This window comes from Eptatretus burgeri, chromosome 3 (genome assembly GCF_056783735.1).
Source record: "Eptatretus burgeri isolate ZD-2024b chromosome 3, Ebu_testis_v1, whole genome shotgun sequence".
NCBI classification, from domain to species: Eukaryota; Metazoa; Chordata; class Myxini; order Myxiniformes; family Myxinidae; genus Eptatretus; species Eptatretus burgeri.
The window spans coordinates 96261646-96286646 of NC_140963.1; the positions used below are offsets into that span (position 1 = coordinate 96261646).

Consider the following 25001-nt stretch of genomic DNA (forward strand, 5'->3'; position numbering starts at 1 on the left):
CATGTTGTGTCACATGACACTATGAGAGGTCCGAGAGGCATAAGGCATGTCAAAGGTCACTTCAACTGGACTTCCACAAACATCATCTATGCTTTGTCGTGCAATCGTTGTAACCTGCTTTACATTAGTGGAACCAAACGACGTTTGGCTGACAGAGTAGCTGAACATTTAAGATCTATACGTTTAAACACAACGGGTCTACCAGTCGCAGCACATTTTATCCTTGCTAATCATACCAAGGACGATTTTCACGCGTGTGTTATTAAGGTGTGTTCCAGTGATTTGGATCGAAAGTGATTGGACGAGAAAGTCATCTTTCAGCTTGGTACGATACACCCTCAAGGAATTTATGTTACATTCTGGATTTTTCCTTATTCCAACAACTGATTAATTATTTACACACACCTGTTCATAATTACTTCACTATAATATATTGTAGCGGATGTTTTGGTTCCTTAGGTTTTGACAAAGGGCTATGCCCGAAACGTCAACTGTGATCTTCTGGGACATTTTGTTGATGTCCAAAGAAGGGGAGTTGGAAGGAGGGGAGAGGGAGAGAGAGAGAGAGAGAGAGAGAGAGAGAGAGAGAGAGAGAGAGAGAGAGAGAGAGAGAGAGAGAGAGAGAGAGAGAGAGAGAGAGAGAGAGAGAGAGAGAGAGAGAGAGAGAGAGAGAGAGAGAGAGAGAGAGAGAGAGAGAGAGAGAGAGAGAGAGAGAGAGAGAGAGAGAGAGAGAGAGAGAGAGAGATAGCCTCATGGACATGCCAAAGTCGGAAGCCTCGGCCTAGCGTTAGTTGTTTATTTATTAGACATCCTACATCAGTTGCTTATATTTTCTTTATTTATTAGACATCCCACGGATGTAAATGAACACTCGTTTTACTCTGTGTTTGTTGCATACCATGTACAGCAAATTTCACCTCCCGAAGCCTCGTATTTATTATTTTAAAAAATAATGCTGTTGCACACCACCCTTGAGGCACAGTTTGAAAATCACCGTCTGCAATTCCAATAGATGAGACATAATTACGATTTTATGGAAAATGTTTTTTGAGGTTTTTAAAAAATCCTTCAAAATAGACCGTAGTGAACACTGTCGTGTTGAAAGACTAGCCTTTAAACCAGGGGTCTCCAACCTGCGGCCCGCGGGCCACATGCGGCCCCTTAGACGAATTTATGCAGCCCGTGGTGCCATATTAAGTTTACATTACAATGCGGCCTGTGATACTGCCAATTTGTCAGGGTCAATGATCAAAGCGTTCTGTAATTTTTATTCTGATTTTAATTCATATTAGACACGTGTTTTTAACACGATTATTCATTTATCATATTCGTTGGCAAGAAAAATATATTCAGCACTAAATTTTGTTTAAATTTCCGCATATTAATTATATATATATATATATATATATATATATATATATATATATATATCTATATATATATATATATATATATATATATATATATATATATATATATATATATATATTTTTTTTTTTTTCGGAATTTAGCATCATTTTTTTGGGGTGCAGCCCTCCACCCCTCACCACTTTGGTTTTGTGGCCCTCCGCCCAAAAAGGTTGGAGACCCCTGCTTTAAACCCTACTCAAATCATCCAAATGAAGGGGGATAGACAAAATACACACAGAGTGTTAAATAGGTAGACATATATACACACAATAATGTCAAAGTGAGATCAAGGCAAGTTGAGTGTGACTTGAAGTAATTTATCACATTTTATTTTGAATGTAAGTTTAAGGTTTTTTTTTTAAAGTCTCAAATATTTTGTTTTTTTGAGATATGAAGATTAAATATAACAAAACTGATTAAAAAATAAAAGTGAAATAAAAACGAAGTGCAAAAATTAGTTTTTAGTTCACCTTTTTTCATAAATTAAAAAAGCTGATCTTTCTTCGTCATAAAAGTAATGCAAAGCAAAATTTTAAAATTGTTTTGTTAATTTATGAGAATGTATTCCAACCAAGAAGGAAAGATCCTGCACCAGTGAACCTCAATACAGATGTTAATCCTTACCTGTTTAGTTTTTAGCCCATGTCCACATTATTCCCAGTGGTCGGTGAGTGCAGCATTGGAATAAAAAGCATCCTGGCCTTGTTTTAGTTGCGTGTTGGGGGTGCTAAAGTCGCAACACAGAGTGGTGGAAGATGGGGAGGGGTGGTTGGGGTTGGACTTTGTTGAAGTACTCAGGGCAGGAATTTGAAATTTGTTCAGGGTGCCACGAATAAGTCGCCTCCCCTTCATTGAAGGACACCACGGGATATTTAATGTCCAGCAGCAATCGATCTTAACAATCAGGTCCCCAGAGTAATACGGTATGTCCCATCCGACGAGGATGCAGTTTGTGATGTGGTACCTTTGAAGCACCAATGCGACAGTTTATATTTGGATCGCCGAGTATTGAACCCAGGCGAGACAATTCAAAGGCGAATTATTTACACCATCCTGTTATACCGCATGCAAAAGTTGATTAAAAAAAAAACAAATTATTGAGGAATTATACAAGAGGCAAACCATCTGGGGATGAGCAGTAAGTAAGGGCACACCTGTACATTTGCAAGGAAATACGACAAACGGTTTTTATCTTTCAGCCCTTTGCAGAAAAGGAATTAATGCCGCACTTTTTACCATTTTGTAATAATGCTGAGTTGTACGATAGCCATGCTGGACTGCAAAGTGACCTGAATGACTAAATAAGCTTAATGATCATGATATTCCAAGTCGAGTTTTTTGGAGTTGTTGGTGGTGGTGTTGAGAAGCCGGGGAGGGGGTCCTTTCTGTACAATTCACGATGATGTAAGTTTCATACACATCAGGATAAATTGCATTTTAATTATTTTGTGATGATATTTTTAATTTAAATGTTTCAGCTAAAAAGAGGAACAATGCAACTGTGAGGAATTTCACACAGGTGTTTCAACACATTCATAAATAGCAAAATTAAAATTATTACACACTGTATTTACGAATGATGGAGAATAAACGATATCTTCAAAAGTAACAAATGTGGCACGATTAGAAGAGCATAAAAGAAAATGAGACACTCATACATACTTGGAAACTGAAGGGAGAAAGGAGGATAGATGATGATCGATGATGTTTGGTTGATAGATGATGAGTACGTAGAATGTTTAGATTTAGATCAACTACTCTTGGGTTTATTTGCATGGATGCACTTTAACGCAATTTTTCGACATAAGGTGGTGCTCACGTCAAGCTCGTAATTCACCAATTCTGAGCTGTGCTTGCATCCTATCTCAATTTCAGTTGAAAGAACGATTTACATGCAAACTTCTGGAGATGAAAAAGTCATCTACAAAATGGTACGACACCACAAATATTTCTTTACTACTTCATTCAAACTGGTATTGTTCTGAAGGTTGAGGATGAAGAACTTGCTTCAGGATGTAGATAGAGAGAGAGAGATAGATAGAGAGAGATAGATGGAGAGAGATAGATAGAGAGATAGATAAAGAGATATAGAGAGAGATAGATAGAGAGAGGTAGATAGATAGAGAGAGGTAGATATAGATAGATAGATAGATAGATAGGGAGAGATAGATAGATACAGAGAGATAGAGATAGAGATAGAGAGAGAAAGATAGAGAGAGAGAGGATGAATGTGGTGTTAGCAAGGAGAATGATATGTTAAGCTTAATGACCGACCATGCGCGCGCGCGCGCACGCACACACACACACACACACACACACACACACACACACACACACACACACACACACACACACACACACACACACACACACACACACACACACACACACACACACACACACACACACACACACACACACACACACACGAAGGTGGACACTTTAGAGACCTGGTGTGGGAGCCCTTAAAACCCATGCAATCTCCCTGGCAAAAGTCTGCTTGCATGCTTGTACATGCAGCGACCTTTGCACCCCTCCAGTTGGTTCACTCCGATATGTTCTCGTGGATCAGGCATTACGGAGCGGAGGCATGCGCTCTACTATAAGTTATTTTCTAGTTTTTATTTGCTTTTATCGATTCTGAAGTGACGGGTCATGTCATGGAAGAACGAAAAAAAAGGGGAAAAGTCGAGTAAAATATAATTTCACATTTTCAGCGAGCCAGCCACCGCCTGTTGCATTGCAGAACAACATGTAGCCAACGCAGGTGAGCGGCCCCTGAACTTTGTTCAACTCGATGTATATAGTATTCAGTGACAGCGTGAATATTGTAGAGCGCTCGCTAAGTGGTTTAAGCATTCCAACAAAACGGTTAATAAGAAACGGCTCGCTACGCACGCGATTAGCAATCACCGTATCATTATATTAAACATGTACCTCCTGGAGACACCCAAAATATCAATATGTCCGAATTGGACAAATTAACACTTTTTTAACAGTCGTAACTGCTACTATGTTCAAGTCTGGAGCTTGTATTTCATAATTTGGCTTAGTTTAAGAGATGCTCAATGTTATGGCATGTGCAGAAATGAAATAAAGCCATGAATGCTGGCATCTCCTGACGTTTACAAGCATTGCAATGTATCCAGCAATTTGTAGTTATGGTGATCAAGCATTTGATATGTGAGGAAAGTGAAAATAAAACTTTATCATTACGAAATCGATGCGGCCTGTTCAAAGTCAAGGCATGGTTGAGCAGGCCAAAAAACATGGTGGCTCCAGACCCCAGCGAGGTAACCCAGGATGCACCTTAAGACCCCATCGATAGTGAGGTGGCTGTAGATGTGCTTGATAAAGGATATAATTAAATAAGGCCGTTAATTATCTTGAAAATGGGTGTTTTAATTAACCAAAACACCTCATTTCCATTCATGAACTTCCTTGGAGTTCCCTCAATATGCATGCATTGTTTCAGGCTGCTCGGTTTCATGGTTTTGTAGTTATAGAGAGGACACACACTGACATACTGATACATTGACCCACACAAATAGTGACACACACACACTTATTAGTTTAGTATCGATATGTCCTAACTAAAATAACCCTGTCAACCTGCACGAATAACGTTGGAATGCAATGTAATTGAGGGACAGAATGGGTTACATTACATTCATTTTCACCACCAAAAAACCTTTCATTTCAAATAGCACACATTATTCCTTGCATTAGTGGAACCATCACCACCATAATAAGAATCAATTCTTCTCGGACCATACAGGGGAAGAACAGACAGCCGGCCATCTGTAGAACATTCTGGAAGAACATGAACCTTCGACACACTGGGACCAATTAAGAGACGCTGTGAGCAAGCAGGAAGGGCTTTAAACCACACCCATGCTTGACCAGACAAAAGGCAGGCATGCACTTGCGGGAACAGAGCCACCAGAGAAGTGCCAGGAAGATTCGCCGGGGAAACTGAGAGATACCACCAAGGGGCACCAATGCAGAACCACAGCAGCACCACTGAGGGGTCCGAGAGGGGAGCTTTTCATGAGTGCCTTATTGGCTACTTGTACGGCTTTGTCTTAGCAAGAGGTTACATGCCTGATTCACTCTGCCAAGGCCGGAGTTTATTTGCCTTCATGCATCTCTGAACGAGGTGTTATTGAGTTCTGTGGAGCACTGATCGTCTACTTGTCTCATCTGTATCAACACATGATTTGGCGGTTCCCAACCATCTGTGCACATCAAACCGACACACCACCGGCACACCCCTACCCTGAGTACCTCCTGCCAAACAACCCCCACCCCCCATTCACATTGGAACCAATGCAGGCCCGCACTGTCTGTATCCGGTAGTCCGAAGTCCCACCAAACTTCAATCTTCTCGCCTATCTTTCCCGGTTGATAGATGACACCTCATGTCCTGTGTGTAGGGATAGATAAGACTGTTTAAGTGGGCTCCATAAGTGTTCAGGTAATTACTTTCCTCATGTATCTTTTGAATGTGCTTCCATTGTTTTGATTCTTAATACTTGTCATTGCGTTTGATTTGACTATGAATCAATGTGCTCTGTTTGATTACGAATAAATGTGTCCTTTACGTGTAATTGCAAATGAGTGTGTTGATGAAATAAATGTGCTTTTTAAGCTTTGAGATGTTTCGATCAGTTCGTCTGTCTTTTTCTCCATTGGTCCAGCTATAATCTGCACGTTAGTGGTATCCACAGTGGTGTATTGAGGAAAAATGCTGCTTGGGGAGAGATGTCAAATTGCCGCCCCCTCGTAACTCACATGCTCAATTAAACACAAAGCCTAATGAAATAACTTCATTGCAAATCAAATTAAGTACAGTATGTTTGCAAGTAAACAGTTACACCTTTGTTTTATGCCGTTCAAAATCGGCATTGACCACCAACTAAGCATTCAGTTGTTGTTGTGACTGCGTGGTTCATATCTTCTGAGCCTTAAGTGAAACAAACTCGTCTATCGCAGCTTCAAAAGCAATTGATTCAGTGAGTTCACACTCAATGGAGAGGATGGCTAGATTACTGAGCCCATAGTAGGGTTGGGCACACATTGACTTTTTCTCTGTTGTCCCGTTGAAAGGAGTGTTTTTTTATGGCCATTTTTCACGCTGATCACGAATCCGTTGAAATTTTTGACCTCGGATGATGTCTTTGGTTGGTAAAATGCAAAAAATCAAAATGGACACCAAATTTACCCACTTTTCAGGTAAAATTTGATAATTATGGCTTACGAGGGCATGTAATAATATTACATGCCCTAATAAGCCATAATGATGTCTTTCGAAGACATCATCCTAGGTCAAAAATTTCAACGGATTCATGATCAGCGTGAAAAATGGCCATAAAAAACACTCCTTTTAACAGGACAACAGAGAAAAAGTCGATGTGTGCCCAACCCTAATGTTACATGCCCTAGTAAGCCATAATTATCAAATTTTACCTGAAAAATGGGTAAATTTCTTGGCCATTTTGAATTTTTGCATTTTACCAACCGAAGACATCATCCTATGTCAAAAAGTTCAACGGTTCCGTGATCAGCATGAAATTTGGCCATAAAAACACTCCTTTCAAAAAAAGTATGGTTGCATGCCCAACCCTACCCATAGTGGCTCATTGTGGATCTGAAGTTGGTCCTTGTCAGTTTCAGTTCGGTGAAGTTCCTCTCACATGCTGTAACACTCACACACATGGTGAGGAACGTCCTCAATATGATGAGAAGGTTTTTTATTTTATTTTTATATACAATGTCGAGGATCATATGAGAGTGAACACACACTGCACAGCAAGGGGGGCATGCGACAAGAGGGACGGGAGAGGGAAGGACAAAACAGTGGGGAACGGAGACATTAGGAGATCTGTGGAAGGGAGAGGGATGGGGCGGGGAACACGTGGTATACAAGATGGACATTACAGGGACTTTCAGGAAGGAAAGCAGGGAATTTGAAGGAGGTGGGATTGGGGTGGATAAACGGGGGTAGAAAAGATCGAGGTTTTATATGGGGGAAGATGAGAGGTGGTGGTGAACTGATGTTTTGAAGGCCTGGAGGGAAGAATGGGATAGAACAGAGTGTGGGAGTTTATTCCAAAGGCGGGGAAAAAGAGGAATGAAAGAGTGAAGGTGAGCAGTGATTCGTGATTTTGGTAGTTTTACCAGAAGGTGTGGGAAAGATTCCTCAAATCCCCACTTCACATCATATTTAAGGATTTCATATGCCTTCCAATCCATTGTTTCCTTCCCAGTGGTTTCCTCATACATGTATACGTGTCGATGAAGATGATGAATCTCCCTCTGTAGCTCTCTGATGATTATATCATTGTATGTCTCTGTGAGATGGTGTATTTTCATGGCAATGCCGCTGTCGTTGGATGGGTCCATCAGCTAACTGAGTGATGCCAGAAACCTAAATTTAATGTTGATGTCACTTATCTGATGGGTGCGTTGGGTCATTTCCTTGTGTGGCCGATCCAAGATTTCATATTGCTCCCGTATAATATCCTGTATTTTCTGCACTATAATATTCTCTGCGAGTCTGTCTGAAGCTAGTCTGTCTGCAGCTCTGTCCGAAGTCAGCACATTGCATGTCAGTAGTTCTGGGTCAGCAGATAATGGAATGTTATTGTGTATAATTTCGGATTTAGGGCGAGTTTTCAAGGCTGAAGAGTGTTAAAATAAAGAAGGGTCACCCATCATTCTGACAGACTTTTCTGCTGGTGTGCATAGAGTTATGGACGTCACTGTTCGCCCAGTCGAGGTCAAACCATGAAGGTTGGGTGGAACAGTTGAAGAGTGTAAACAAATGCATGCTGACCAATAACACTAGGCCTTCCCAGCACAGGAATGAGGAACAAATGGTGAACTGGAATGAGCTACGAACACAGGAATGAAATGCAAACAGTGAACAGGAATGAGCCACAAACACAGGAATGAGACCCATACGGTGAAATGGAATGATCCAAAAACACAGGAATAAGATGGAAAAGGCCAACTGGAATGATACGGAAACACAGGAATGAGATAGGAATGGCAAACTGGAATGAGATGTAAACAGCAAACTGGAATGAGACGCAAATTCCTCACTGCCTGGTCTTCGAGTTTAGTTTCCCATCATGCCGCACACTCCTTATTGCCCGCCCCCTCTCTCCCGGACATTGTTGGCCGCTGCAACCATTGGTTACAAAGTGCCACTTGGGGCGGCCGCCACGTTCGCCCCCCTCCCCCACCCCCACCTAAACCAGTAGTTAGCCAGTAAGTTCTACCCCACATGATCTGCTCTTGTTAGTCAGTGCACACTCACTGTATTGCTTGGAAGTAATCCGGTTGTACGTTGAGAGCACGAGACCCCTCCTTGGAGTGACCATCCACAGATAAGGTACCACACTAAGTTGTGAAACCCTGCCAGGTCTGGCAGTACCAATCAGTGTTCATGGGTGCTTAGCAACCCGCCGAAGCATAAATTTATTCATGCTTGGTAGCCTCAGGATGGGTGTTCAGGACGAACTCAAGCACTTTCTCTCATGACGAACCTCGAACCCTGAATCCGTACATACATATATATATATATATATATATATATATATATATATATATATATATATATATATATATATATATATATATATACATACATACATATATATATATATATATATATATATATATATATATATATATATATATATATATATATATATATATATACATACATATATATATATATATATATATATATATATACATACATATATATATATATATATATAAAAATATATACATACATATATATATATATATATATATACATACATACATACATATATATATATATATATATATATATATATATATATATATATATATATATATATATATCCTGGTGTTGGCACAGTGGTTAGGGCAGCGGCTTGGGATCCAAAAGTTCCTGAGTTCAAGCCCCGTTGGGCCACTGAATTAATACACCAGGGGGTTGAATCAGCCTGTCATCCTTCCGAGGTCGGCGAAATGAGTACCAGTATACTGGGCCGGTGTATACCCCGGTTAAAATAGGTGTACCATATCCCTGTGTCGTAAGAGGCGACCAGGGTTGCGTCAGGAAGGGCATCCGGCGTAAAACATGTGCCAAATCACTATGCGGATCATACGGATGATCTGCTGTGGCGACCCCTAACGGGAGCAGCCGAAAGAAGAAGAAGATATATATATATATATATATATATATATATATATATATATATATATATATATATATATATATATATATATATATATATATATATATATATATATATATACAGAAAAAGGTAAGTGAGGATGAGTATTTTGTTGCTTTTTTTTTTTTTTTAACAAGAATGTGCAACATGGAGAAATAAAGTATAGTAGAGACAAATATTACAAAGATGCATAGAAATGCTCATATAAAAGCAATTTATAAACATAACTCATCACAGAAACACACAATCTATTTCAATATAAAACAAGGAAAAAAGACATAAAATGTCAAAGCCCCTGTTGTTTTCATAATTTTGCTCCATGGAGTTAAAGGGCGAGCCCATATTTATGTACAACTAAAATGGCCGACAGTCTACCAGTCGGCCATCTTTAATTAGATGGCAAAATAAAGTAATGTGCACGTGTATGACATCATGTAATGTGCTTGTGCAATGTCTAAATAAAATCAGACCACGCATCTCTGAGAAAAACAAAATGGCCACCAGTCAGCCATCTTGTATCTGATCTCAAAAAAAATGACATGCATATGTAAACTGTCATTCATTATCTGTGTGCCACATTTGAACAACATCGGTAAATGCTTGTGCGAGAAATGGTTGAGGACGTGTTCAACATCGTTTTTTTTTACAACTAAAATGGCCGCCAGTCTACCAGTCAGACATCTTTGATCAGATCACAAAATAAAGTTAGTTGCGAGTGTACGCAATTGTATACTGTGGTTTTGCGATGTTTGAATAAAATTGGACCATGCATGTCAGAGAAATGGTTGGGGACATGTTTAAGTAACAAAATGGCCATCACTCGGCCATCTTGAATGTGATCTGGAAAAAAAAATCTCATTTGTAAGCATGCCTGGTGTTGGCTTAATGGTTGGGGTGGTGGGTGGGCTTGGGATCCTCGGGTCCTGAGTTCAAATCCCACTCAGCTGTTGAATTCATACCAGGTGGGGTTGGTGGTGGTCATATGGCAGCTTAGCTACCGGGGAAGCTATCATTTCTTGAAGCGCAACTGTGTCGCTGATACGGTGCCCCTCTACCTGTACAGTCCACTGGAACTGGTACTCATTTTGCCAACCTCGGAAGGATGACAGGCTGAGTCAACCCCCTGGTGTATTAATTCAGCGGCCAACAGGGCTTGATCTCAGGACCCTAGGATCCCAAGCCACCACCCTATCCACTAAGCGAACACCAGGCTCGGTGGGGTTAACTCGGCCTGTCATCCTTCCGAGGTCGGCAAAATGAGTGCTCGCATGCTGGTATCCTGTGTCGGAGTGGCGCCCCATCCAGGATTGTGCCCAATAGCCAAGGAGACTGCTTAGGCTGCACCAACGCTATGCACAGAGTCTGGTCCCAATGGATGGGTGGATGTATTTGTAAGCCATCATTCCTTGTCTGCAATCTAAGTTTGAACAACATCAGTAAATGCATGTCCGAGAAATGGTTGAGGACGTGTTCAACATCTGGTATTTCAGACGTAAAATGGCCGCCAGTTGGCCATCTTGGATTTGTTCTCGAAATAAAATGAAATGCTTATGTAAGCCATTATTCCTTATCTGCGTGCCAAGTTTGAACAACATCGGTAAATACTTGTCCGGGAAATGGTTGAGGATGTGTTCATTATCAGGTTTTTTACATCTAAAATGGCCGCCATAAGGCCATCTTGCATCTGATCTCAGAAAGAAAAAGACGTGCATATGTAAACCAACATGTGTTGTCTTTGTACTAATTACGAATAAAATCAGTCCATAGATATCCGAGATATGGTTGCGAATGCACACACGCACACACACGCACACACACGCACACATGCACGCATGCACACACGTACACACAGACACGAAAATTGAGACCAAATCCATGAGCCCTCATTTCATTTAAGTCCAACATGGGCTAATAATAAATGTCAGTGTGTATGTGTGTCCTCCATAACTCCAAAACTATAAAATATTGTGGCCCAAAATTTTGCATGCATACTACGGGAACTCCTCGGGAATGCATGAATATAAACTGGGTATTTGGGTAAATTTAAACACCCCTTTTGAAGATAATTAACTGGGTGCTCATCAGGAAAAACCAAAAAAATGCTGACTCTTGATTTGTCCATTTCACCTTGCTGGGGTCTTCAGCCGCCATTTTGTTTTTGCCTGCTCAAAAATGCTTTGCCTTGCAACCACGATGTACTCTCACGGACTGTGACATAAAGTTTAAAATCGAAATCTCTTCAGCTTTGAGGATCAGAGCTCATGGACTAAATAAGACTGCAAAACCTGGAGTGAAATCTGAAAATTTAAAGAAATTAGTGGTTGTTATAACTAAACGTATTTAATTTATTAAGCAAGGATCCCTCCTTCTCCATATCCATCTCCACATGCTCCCTCCATCTCCATATTTACAGAAGAAAATGCGAATTTGCCAAATCATTAAGCTTAACTTTTCTCCTGTTTGGACAATTATTTGAATGAAAAAAAGATAAAGGAATGTGCCGATCTTGTAATTTCATCGAGTATAACAAAAATAATTAACCAGCAAGATCACCAAGATGACTCTGCAGGCTAGGTTCTCTGTTGGGAAATCAGTGGAGTGAGGAGCGCAAAATAAATTAAATATTAAAGATCAAATTAAAAGAACGATTAACATAACGGGAGGAATAGAATGCGTAAATTAACAGGACAAGTGAAATAAGAGTTCAAGAGAAAATTGGAAAAAATTTTAATCATATTTTAATTCATTTATACTCTGAAAAATTTCCACCCAATGTTTTTTTTTTTTCTTCCAGTAATGCATTCCCCCTTCAATACATTTTAAAAGTCAATGTTATTTTGAAGTTCGAATTGCATTACTCTATTTTAAATTAAACGATGTTTTCCAAGAATGCATCTATAAGGTAAATAGGGAAGTGCCTGTATATAGATATGTGCATGCACGTGTGTGTGTGTGTGTGTGTGTGTGTGTGTGTGTGTGTGTGTGTGTGTGTGTGTGTGTGTGTGTGTGTGTGTGTGTGTGTGTGTGTGTGTGTGTGTGTGTGTGTGTGTGTGTGTGTGTGTGTAGTCAGAAAGCATAACATAATATTCTCTTTGCAAACTTCCCTTCCCCACTCACCTTTCTCTCTTTCTTCCTTCATCCCTCTCTTTCTCTTGCTCCCACCCCCATCATACTCACTCCATGCCTGAACACGTAGGTGTTATAATAAACGTATGTAAAGCAATATTTTTAATCACAGGTGCATGTGTTAACACGAAAGTAATTAAATTTGTATACTTGACAACAAATTATGACAACCTCAACATACGATCTTCACAAGACATATTTCTCGATTTCTCCCAGGAAAATCTCAGGCAGTGGAACTAAAATACTCAATTGAGGCCTGAACACAGAAGTCCTTAACATACAATCTTCACAATATATATTACTCGATCATTCCCGGGAAAACCCCAGTCAGTGTAAATAACGTATTCACTCCAGCCTTGAACATGGAAATGTTATAATAAACCTGTGCAAAGCAACCATTTTAATAACACGCACATGTTAAACACCATCGTCGTTAAATTTGCGTTGTTGACAACAAATCATGACAACCTCAGCATGCAATCTTCACAATATATATTACTCGATTTCTCCTGGGGGGAAAAAATGCACGGAGTGTCTTAGCTCAAGACACAATCAAGGCCTGAAGGCCAATTATCTGATTTTAATTTTATTTTAATTTTTCAATTTTATTTTTATCCATATATAGCCCTCAACCTTCCTCTGGATGAAAGAAGAGGCCATGCAAACTTTGGTTGCACTGGTTCCTGCAGGGGACTAATGCATAAATGAACAAACAAACAAACAAGAAAAGAAGCAATCAGAGAAAGCAGACTCTCGCCGCGATTGCTATTGTGTGGTGCATTTTGTGTGGCGTTTGTGTACTGGTATGTTACATAATTAAGGAGACATAATTAGAACTGCCACTTTATAACTGCTGGCAGTGATGACCGGGTACCAAGATGTTCCGCTTTGATGCAAATCCGCTTTGATCGGACACCTGACTTTGACCCATGACGTTTTTTTTTTTATTTTAGTCATTATTCAATTGAATTTCGAATGGGATTAAAATGAATTCAATTCAAATAAAATGGAAGACCAGATAGGTCTAGTCCATCAATGGAGTCATCAGAAGGAACCCAAACAAGCAAAAAGCAAAGATGAAGTCACCAGGAGGAACCTCAATAGGATTAGCATTTCAGCTGATACTCTATCCTCAAACCCATCCAGGTCCAGCGAAGTGAGCCGTATTGAAAAAATTAAAAAATATGTTTTTAAAACCCATAAAAAAATCAAATAATTCTGGCTGCCAGAACGTGTCTGATCATGTTGAAATTCATAATGTGTGGTCCCCATCACTAGTCGATCATAAATTTGAAGTTTCATGTCAATGGATTAAGCAGTTCCAGAAAAAACATTATTTAATATTTTTCTTCAATCCAATATGGCTGCCACACAATGTGACCGATCAATTATTCCTTAACAAACTTGTAAACCCATGGCTTGGGAAATACTTGTGTGAAGTTTCCCTGTGATTTGTCAAGCGATTCTTAGGAAGAAGATTTTTTATATATTTTCGGGTAAATCCAATATGGCTGCCAAACCTTGTGACCAATTGCATCACCTGTGTAAACCTTTTGTTCCTCATGGACAGGCGGTCATACCTGTAAAGTTTTGCCTCGGTTTGTGCAGCCACTTCAAAGAAGAAGATTTTTGAAGGTTTAAAAAAACAAACAATATAGCTGCCAAATCACGTGACCGATGACGTCATCAAGTTTTTTTTTTCTTCTGCGGACCATTTTATCCCCAGATTATCCTCAAAAATTTTCATGCTGATCGGATGCAGGGTTCTACATATGAAATTATGACGTCATAACAAGGGCACCTATGATGTCATAAGAAATCGCACTCATTCCCCTTGAGGAGTACTTGCTACCTGCCAAGTTTCATTTTTTTTCCTTGGTGTGGTTTCAGAGATACAGAGGTCCAATTTTTTCCCGTTTTTCCAATCTGGCTGCCACACCTCGTGACCGATGATGTCATAATTATCATTAAAACATTCGACATGAATAGTCACACCAATGGTGTAAATTTCGTCTAAACCTGACAAGCGGTTGCAGAGAAAAATATGAAAGTTCTGTGCAGACAAACAAACAGACAAGCAAATGGACACAAATGCAATACCCTCACCTTTGGCAAGGGTAACAAACAAACCTTCTTCTTTATATATTAGAATAATTAGATTGTAGTTACATATATATATATATATATATATATATATATATATATATATATATATATATATATATATATATATATATATATATATATATATGAGGTTTATTTTTGTCAAGCTTAAATTGAATGCACACGTAAACAATGAAACATGAGAGGGCCGTTTGGCCCATCAGAAATGTGCCATATCCACTTTGCACCACTCCCACTTATGATATCAGATCTTTAATATCCCCAAAACTAAATGCAGATGCAATTTCTGGCTTTATGTCCTCAACCAAAGGATGTCCTGCTTTGAAATGCAGCACCACTTTCTGGCAACACATAAGAATGGCTGTGGATCAATCCTCAAGCAGACAGCTGCTCCAATGCAAGTATGCTATCAAATGAGCTAACACCATTCTAGATTAACAGACATTAATGACTGATATTTACACCTCCATTTTCCAGGCCAGTGATAGTGCAGTCAGAGACTTGGACTTCAGTCGCATTTTTAATGCTTTGTGACTCATAATGGAATCGGAATGCTGAAGGAGGAGGAGATTGGGACCATACTCTGTGCAGAGTGTTGGTGCTGCTTAAGCAGTCTCCTTGGCTAATGGGCACAATCATGGACGGGTCGCCACTGTGACGGGTCGCCAGCATGCTGGCACTCATTTTGCCAACCTCGGAAGGATGACAGGCCGAGTTAACCACAACTGGCACGAATTCAACAGCTGAACGGGATTCGAACTAAGGACCCTAGGATCCAAAGCCCGCCACCCGAACCATTAAGCGAACACCAGGCATCATTCTGAAGGCTCGACAGGAATCTGTGAAAGACAGAAACCTGAACTCACCTGAGGACTTTCAACCCACAACTCAACTGAGTCGTTTTTAATGTCGATGAAAATTCAATTGGACACAAGATATATCTTCCTAAAATGGGTATAAAGTAAATAAGAGGGAAGAAAAACTTATTGGCATGACAGCTTGTAAGGCAGTGTGACGTCATTGTGAGGGTCATGCAATGTATTGGAGCATGCGGTCAAGCAGCACATCGCCACGTCCACTTACCCCCGGTATGCCATGGGTCTCTGTCTGGCCACCCTCAGGGCAGATGCCCGGCGCATCCCCATCTCCTTAATAAACCAAACAACCTGCTGCAACCACAAGGCACATGTTCAGCATTTTGGTCTCCTCCCTCACTGAGAGAATCTGGTGAGCAGGATCAGCGTCAGGAAAATGAGCCACATGACCATACAGCCGCAGCTGACGCTCACAGACTATACACATACCAAATCTCATCTGAGTCTCTCTCAGCAAATGCTCCTCAGACACAAAGTCCAACCAGCGATGGCAAAGCATTCTTTGAAGAGACTGAGGACTGAATGAGTTAAGTCTGTCACAGATCCTTGGTCACAGTCCAATTTTCACATCCTTAGAGCAAGACTGGAAGCTCTAAGGACTTAAAGACTCAGACTTTCATCCTCCTACACAGGTAACGACAGCACCACATCACATGGTCCAGTAAATTCATGCCTCTCCAGCCCCAAACCAGATGACTGTCGACCTCCAGCTAACAACATGCGGATAAATGAATATCACTGCAAAAGTAAGTGAATCTCTGTGACCACAATATCCTCACAACAGACAGGTACAGATAAGTTAGCAGCATCGAAGATGTCATTGAAAACCTGGTTCTTAGTTTTGACCATCAGCTCCTCATTCAGTGCATTGAGGGCCCCTGTAAGGATTGTCAGGGTGCCAGGCAAGAATTAAAATGATGTGACCAGAGACATGACATTTGAGCCTCTCCCCTTGAGACCTGACCCTTGAGACTGATCGACTCTGAATATTCATTACTGAAGACTCAAAACTCGCCCCTTGATACTGAACTCCAGGTCTGAATCTTTCGAGCTATTCCTTCTACATGAATTGACGACATAAATTTATACACAGATCTGAAGCAGGGTTGCATGGCCTTAAGGAACAGAGAATGGAGAGACAGAATGGTTTAGAATCATTGTAAAAGGTGTCAGACGTGGGGTGCATTCTCATCTCTTACTTATTCAATTTGTCAAGTGAGTACATCATGAAGAAATCAAATTGGATGACATCGAGGCAGGAGTCAGGATTGGAGAAAGATGTATCAACAATGTAAGGTATGCTGATGATACCACTCTGTTGGCAGAAAGTAAAGAGGACTTGATGAAACTGCTGAAGACAATGAAGAAGGAAAGTGAAAAAGCTGATCTTTATTGTGAAGAACAGCAACATCATGATTGAAAAAGATCTGGAAAGACAAATATGTGACAAAACAAACCAAGAGGAGGCCGGTGAATGATCGAGTATTTTCAGTAGCAATGTGATGGATGTGAGTTGTGGACAGTGAAAAACAAAGACAGGAAGAAGATTGAAAGTTTTTTTCAATGTGATGATGGAGATTGATGTAAATAATTCCATGGACTGCAAGAAGAACGAGAAGGGCACGCGGCAGAGCGCATACCTCCGCCACGTAATGCCTGATACACGAGAACATATCGGGCCCAATACATTTTTGAAATATCATGCGATACAGGACTATATCGTTTATGGCCCTATCAATGGTGAAGAATCACTTTAAAATTAAATAATTCTCGTATCCAGATACAGATTGGGATCTTCAGCAAAATCGAATCAATTCGTCCTTACCATCTACCGGAGTGCTCAGTTCCTCAATACTGACCACAGGCTTGTTGTAGCAACTCTAAAGCTGCACCTTAAATCCTGGAGAATGGTACCATCCCAGCCGAGGCTGGATGTTGCCAAGCTCAGGGATGAGAGAGTAGCTGAGGAGTTTGCGAACAGGCTGAGTGGACACTTGGGGGGTCTGGGTGCTTTGGGGGGTCCTGAAGAGTTGTGGAGCGCCTTCAAGACCACCGTCCTTGATGTTGCCGGTGGATGTCTTGGAACTCACCGCAGGGCAAAGAAGAATTTTGTCTCTCAAGGGACACTGGATACCATTGACCAGAGTCGCAGGGCCAGGCTGAATGGCAGAGCTGAGCTGTTCAGAGAGCTGAGGCGTAAAACTGTACGTGCACTGAGGGTGGACAAGGAGGCCTATGTGCGAGGAATCTGAGGGGGTAGAGCATCACCTGTGGACAGGTGATTCTCGTCCCGCTTACAGGGGAATTCGCACATTACGATCATCCAAGCCCATCCCTCGGAGCACTGCAGTTCGAGCAGAGAGTGGTAGGCTCTTGACAGAGGAGTCTGAAGTGAAGGCCCGCTGGGCCGGTTACTTTGAGCGGTTGTACCAGGCTGATCCCCCAGCTGTCGAGTTGGACGTCAAGGGTGTTACAATCCCTGTTGCTGACCCTCGAATCAACTGTGGTCCACCTTCGCTTGTGGAAACACGGGCTGCGGTGAACCAGTTGAAACGGGGCAAAGCTCCAGGGATCTGTGGCATCCATGCTGAACTTCTCAAGGCTGGTGGAAATGCTGCACTCGTGTCGTTGCATGCAGTTTTGTGCTCTGCCTGGAACACAGGCATCATCCCAACTGACTGGAAGAGGGGCCTTGTTGTCCCTCTCTGGAAAGGGAAGGGTGATCGCCAAGACTGCAACAACTACCGAGGGGTGACGCTGCTCTCAGTGCCGGGCAAGGTCTTTGCTCGGATAATTCTTGATAGGGTTCGCCACCATCTGCTTGAGCACCAGTGTCCAGAGCAGTCAGGCTTTACACCAAAGAGGTCAACGATTGACCGTATCCTTGCACTTCGTGTCCTCACCGAACGCAGACGAGAGTTTCGGCAGGGGCTGCTTGCAGCCTATGTTGATCTCTGTAAAGCGTTCGATTCAGTGAATCGGGATGTCCTCTGGAGGATTCTTGGTGTTCGTGGGGTGCCACCAAAATTGATCGATCTGATGTCTGAACTCTACTCTGGTTCTGAGAGTGCTGTGAAGTGTGGTGGTACCACCTCTGACTTATTTCCAGTTGTTACTGGAGTTCGTCAGGGATGTGTACTTGCCCCCACACTTTTCAGCACTTGTATGGACTGGATTTTAGGGAGGATGTCGGAGAGATCAAGTTGCGGTGCATCGTTTGGGAATGTCAAGATCGCGGACCTTGATTTTGCAGATGATGCAGTCATCTTTGCGGAGACTTTAGACATCCTTTTGGGGGCCCTCGAGGTGCTGAATGAGGAGTCGGAGCCGCTGGGATTACGGGTTTCTTGGGTCAAAACTAAGATCCAGGCTTTCGGTGACATCTTGGATGCTGCTGTCCTGTCTGTGTCTGTTTGTGGTGAGGATGTTGAGGTCGTGGAGAGATTCACTTACCTTGGCAGTGATATTCATGTCTCTGCTGGCTGCGAGTCAGAGGTCAATAGATGTCTGGGTCGGGCCTGGGGAGTCCTGGATTCACTGGATCATGGGGTGTGGCGCTGCCGGTACCTGTGCGGGAGGACGAAAGTCTGAGTCTTCAGGTCCTTGGTACTTCCAGTCTTGCTCTATGGGTGCGAGACTTGGACTCTGACCAAGGATTTGAGACGGAGACTTAATTCCTTTGGTACCAGGTGTCTTCGGAGAATCCTTGGCTATCGCTGGTCGGATTTTGTGTCCAACGAGCGGTTGCTGAGAGAGACTCGGATGAGATTTGTTACCTGCATAGTCCGTGAGCGTCAGTTGCGGCTGTATGGACATGTGGCTCGTTTTCCTGATGCTGATCCTGCTCACCAGATTCTCTCAGCGAGGGAGTCTCATGAGTGGAGGAGGCCAGTGGGCCGACCACGTGCCTCATGGTTGCAACAGGTTGACCATCATCTCAAGGAGATGGGGATGGGCCTGGCATCTGCCTGGGGGATGGCCAGACGGAGGCCCCTGGAGTACCGGCGGAAAGTGGATGCAGTGCCGCGCTGTTCTGGCACATGCTCCCATACCTGACCATCCTTACCGCATGACAAACCTGTCCACCAACCAAGTTTCGTCAGAATCCATCCACAACATTTTGAAATATCATGCTATATATCGGTTTAGTACGATCTCTCAATGGTGAAGAATCACTAAAGATATTATCAGATCCGAATCTGGATTTGGATCTTCACCAATATTGAATCAATTCTTCCATGTCACACATGTTTCATCAACTCCACCAAGTTTCATCAGAATCCGTAAACAACTTTTTGAGAAATCGTATGATGCATCGTTTTTGCTCTGATCTTTCAATGGTGAAGAATCACTGAAACATTCTAGTAGCCAGATTCGGATGCGGATCTGGATCTTCATCAAAATGTAATCAGTTCGTTCTTGTCAAACACCCAAACTGTCCACAAAATATAATCAGAATCCGTCAACAACTTTTTGAGATAATCTGCAGACAAACAAACCAGTGAAATTGCTCGTTGAGCAAGGAATTGCCGGAATAACTTTGTCATATCTCCATGATCTGTGAAAAAACAAAAACCTGGAAAACAATTTGGTTCTTATAAGTCGATAGTGTTACTGTTTAATGAGTTATAGCACTTAGTTTGGTCATGATCATAACTTGGAAGTCAATCGGACTTGAAATGGCGTTTTTATCGCAATTTGAAATTTTTGACCGACCCCCCTGACATTTGACCCCTGACCGCTAAGAAGGGTGTTGGTGTGACACCCCAATGAGACATATGGTTCGATGCAGTTTTGGAAGATGCACATTTTGGATTTGGTTTGAAGTCGATACGACCATTTTAGCGGACGTTATTGCGAAAATAAGAATTTCGGGTTTTTAGTGACCTTGACCTTGACCTTTGACCGAGATTCACCAAAAACGAGAAGTGTCAAAGTTGGACCATGGCCGACGTCTGTACCCAGTTTGGTCATTATCGCTGAAACGGTGTGGCTGCTACAGGGTAAACAAACACACAAACAAACAGCCAGACAGACAGACAGACACACAAAGAATGACACACACAACCGACTAACATCATTGCCGAAATCCAAAGAATTCCGGCAATTAACAAGAAATAGACGTTATGCAGAGCACGATACTTACAAAACCCATAAAACAAATTTGACTGAAAAAATAATTAGTGGTTGAATTCAATGAGCAAATATGCAACAACTCTTCAAATTTCAAGTGAATTGGATGAAAATTGACAATTTCAGAAATTTCGCCGATGTTGACCTTTTGGCCGATGTGGACCTCAAAAAATAATTGGTGGTTGAACTCAGTGACCTGAAATCCTCTTCAAATTTCAAGTCAATCAGACAAAAATTGAGGATTTTAGAAATACCACCTAAGTTGTTCACCTTTGCCCTTTGTTGACCTTTTGGTACATGTTGACTTCAAAAATAATTGATTGATATTGTAAGTACAGTACTGCACAACAAAACCTGTATATTAAGAGTTAAAGAATGAATGCTTTACAGCGGAGGGGTAAACAGACTTTCAGGCCAACCTGTACACAAACACTACAAACCATGATATAATTACATATAATACATGGGATGATGACACAATGAAAACTGAAATGGGTTCGTTTTGAACCGAGCAGGGTTACCATGACAACAATGCTTGCAGCGTCACAAAGACAATCGGTGGGATGCATTGTGTGTTCACCTTTTAGAACATTTCGACCATTCTGCCACATTCGCTGCTACGATAATGGTCGTACCTTGTTGTGCTCTTGAGTTTTTTCAATGAATTTCAAGAGGATATGTTTCCGTCGCACCTGCAAGTGCGTCCAGGAGTCTGGACGATAAGGAAGTCTTACCAGGTAAGTGGGAAACGAAGAGAAAGACCGTCCCTGATGGACGGAGGATAAAGGTTTAAAGATCCCATTGATGAGAATGAAAAGGAAGTTATAAGAACGGAGCAGATTGTGATATTCAACAAATAATGACGGTTTGATTACGATGTGAACAAATGTTCTCTTAATCTTGTTACAAGGAAACCACACCTGTTCTGGAATGATTGATCCGTTTACTGGACCTGTGGTCAGAACGTCGTGTTTCAATTTCAGTTTGACAGGATCCCATTGAAGGATTGTTATGAAGGAAATTGATTCCTGTTTTCATTGAAATAACATTAATTTATTAAACTTGTTATATCCGTGTCCACAGATCTTTGGGGAAGGTTCCATCTTCGGTCCGATGGACGTTGGACAACTCGTGTCGCTTTGGGGGAGATTTGAATTTGCTGTTGGGATCATCTCCATGGTGATACTTATCATCAACTCGCTTTGTGCGATTTATTTATGGATGAACAAACGGTTCCGGTAAAGCTCTTCACAAGTCTTCATTTTATTATTGATCTTCAAATTAAGAACAGCAAACTATGATCCCGATGGACCTCTCCACTGATGAATATGTTGTTATTGGAGCTTATATCTCTGGTGGTCCTCTGATTGATACATTTGTGCTACACAGAGAAATGTTCTCTACAACGAAGTTCTGGTTATTCTTGTGTGTTCACAGAAAGGACAAGAAAGTTGATGGAGAAGATGAGCCTGATGGGGAGGATAAAGATGTGGAAGATGATGACAGATTTGATTCAGAAGATGAGGAATGTGATTGTGATGATGGAGACGATGCATGTGATTGTGACAATGACGATGGATGTGATTGTGACGATGGAGACGATGGATGTGATTGTGACAATGACGATGGATGTGATTGTGACGATGAAGATGACGAATGTGTTTATTCCGATGACGATTCTAATTGAGGACAGGGAACACTAGGGAGAGGGAGGAGGGGTAGAGGCTCTATTTTGTGTTTTACAACTTCCAGGAATCTGATTTCATTTTAGTGATAGTTTTTTTCATTTTAGTTTTTCCAACTAGTTTTCGATTAGATAAGGTCATTAGCACAGTTTAACCACCCTCTGAGTCGGTAGAGTTTGCACATCACCTGTCGAAAAGAGTAGTCTGTGTTGCAAAAAGACAATTTTGATGTTTGGGTGGTGTTTGTTTCAAGGGTTCTAAAGGGGTCGAAGCAGTTCAAAGGGTGTAAAGGTTATACGGGCTCTAAAAAACAAAAAGGGATTGAAATGGGTCTATGGGGTCTCAACGGGTCTTAAGGATCTGTGGGTATAAATGTCAAAGGGATCAAAGGATCTATCGGAGTTTAAAGAGTCATATGGGGTCGAAAGGTCTTCAGGGTCAACAGGGTCTAATGGAGCAACAGCAACAACAGAAGCAGCATGGTGTTGACGGGTCATACCATGTGCAGGACCTTCAACAGGTAAGCACTCTTCAATACTTTGGGGGCAATTGGGGTGAACACACTCGGTGCAAACACAGCGAACCCCAAGATCGGGACGTTAAGCTGAACTACATTTTGGCCCTTGTTCTTTTATAGACATTGCTGTTAATACTTCCTTCTACGAAGAAGAATGTTCTTAATTGTGGAGATAATTGTAATTATAATTTTGGTCGGAAGGTAACTTATTGACATTGTCATCGCGATGGAAGAGAATTCACAAGAAGTTTAACTCCCCTCGACTGGATTATTCACCTTTTCGTCCTTACCTGTTCCATCAGTGCATTCCCTTCTCTGCACTTTCCTGAACAAGTGATCAAACTGATGAAACTATAAATGTATTTAATGTTTTATATTTTTATTGTTTTTTTTCCGAAGACTCTTCAGAAGAGGTGCTCGTTAACTCCCCTCCAACCCTCGAATGAAACCATCCTACCGGTTGGAACGTAAGTTGCCAAGATTCTTGCCTTACATTACAAATTATTCCAAACTTTGTATAAACTATATGTTCTTCATCCCCATCGTGTCGCATTCTGTCTGTGTCTCAGAAGTGTTCGGAACAAACGAATATTTTGCTGTACTCTTAGCCAGACAAGAACCAAAAAGATCATCCAGTTGGTGAAAGTCTGGAATGAGTGTTAATGTATCAGTATATAATTCATTGTGTACAACTGGATGATCATTAAAATTAATTAAATCAAAGCAGGTTGGATGTCACGTGGCAGTTTTCCAGCTTCTTCCTCATTTCCTCATCTGCCGTGACCAAGTCGAGTGGATTCTTCCCGAAACGTCGCCTTTTCCGATGAGTTGCAAGTTCAGCTTTTTTCAATTTGAAACTTTTACTGTATTAAAATTAATTGTTTGAAAAACTTAGATTAAAATCCAGTGGGACTTTGTGATGAAGAAAATCAAGATGTGAAATTGAAGGAAAAAGAAAAGGAAATTGAACTGGAATGCGGAAACCGATGGAGATAATACAGTGTTTCCAGGATTGTGTCAGAAGGTATTTAAAATGATGAACATTATGAATGCGGTGATATATAGTGGTTTTCACTGCCCTTTGCTGATGTGTGTGCAGAGACCCACAAAACGAGTTCTGCCTTGATGGCTCAAAATATGAGACCTACCTTGGAGTCTCGAAAAATGAGTTCTATCTTGGAGACCTTTGGAGATCTAAACCAATCTATCCATGTCATTCTTGGTTGGATGGTGCTTGATGAGTGGTAAGTTTAGTTGATTAAAAATTAATGGTTATGTATTATTTAATTCGATATTAGACATGTAATGTATTTATTTATTTATTCTTTTTCAGCAATATCAAGAAAGTGCTGGGAAGACCTGAGATTTCCTGAGACAAATTTACAATATATCTCTTCCTTTCCACTTCTTCAAACTTGAAACAACTGAAACTTCATTCTTAAGATGGAACTGGAAGAAAAAAACAAAAACTTTGTTGAGTTGAAAAACTGTATTGACCTTGTATTATTATTGAACTGCTCAAAAAAAAACATATTAAACCGTTTAAAAAAATCATAATTCGTCGAGTTGTTTTTTCAAAGAAATTGTGTAAAAATGATTTATGATCTTGGGGTTAGAGTTGGGTTTGGCGTGTGAAGGTTGGGGTTAGGGTTTGGTTTGAGTTTGGGGTATGAAGGTTCAGGTTTGGGTTTTAATGTGAAGGTTAGGGATGGGTTTGGGGTGTTAGGGTTTGGCGTGTTAGGGTTTGGGTTTTAATGTGAGGGTTAGGGATGGATTTGGGGTGTTAGGGTTTGGGGTGTTAGGGTTTGGGTTTAAATGTGAGGGTTAGGGATGGGTTTGGGGTGTTAGGGTTTGGGTTTTAATGTGAGGGTTAGGGATGGGCTTCATTTTCTTA

General features: G+C 41.2%; 1 protein-coding gene across 1 annotated transcript in view; it reads left to right on the plus strand.

Annotated features, from left to right (window-relative positions):
- LOC147030497 (uncharacterized) overlaps window positions 1–24740 on the plus strand; it is an 80689-nt gene extending 55949 nt beyond the window's left edge. The window contains exons 2-4 of the mRNA XM_085872098.1: window positions 21989–22143; window positions 22343–24351; window positions 24441–24740. Coding sequence (XP_085728224.1) covers window positions 22019–22143; window positions 22343–22592 — 375 coding nt within the window. The 5' untranslated portion in view covers window positions 21989–22018 and the 3' untranslated portion in view covers window positions 22593–24351; window positions 24441–24740. The remainder of the gene's footprint in view (window positions 1–21988; window positions 22144–22342; window positions 24352–24440) is intronic.
- The last annotated feature ends 261 nt before the right edge of the window (window positions 24741–25001 follow it).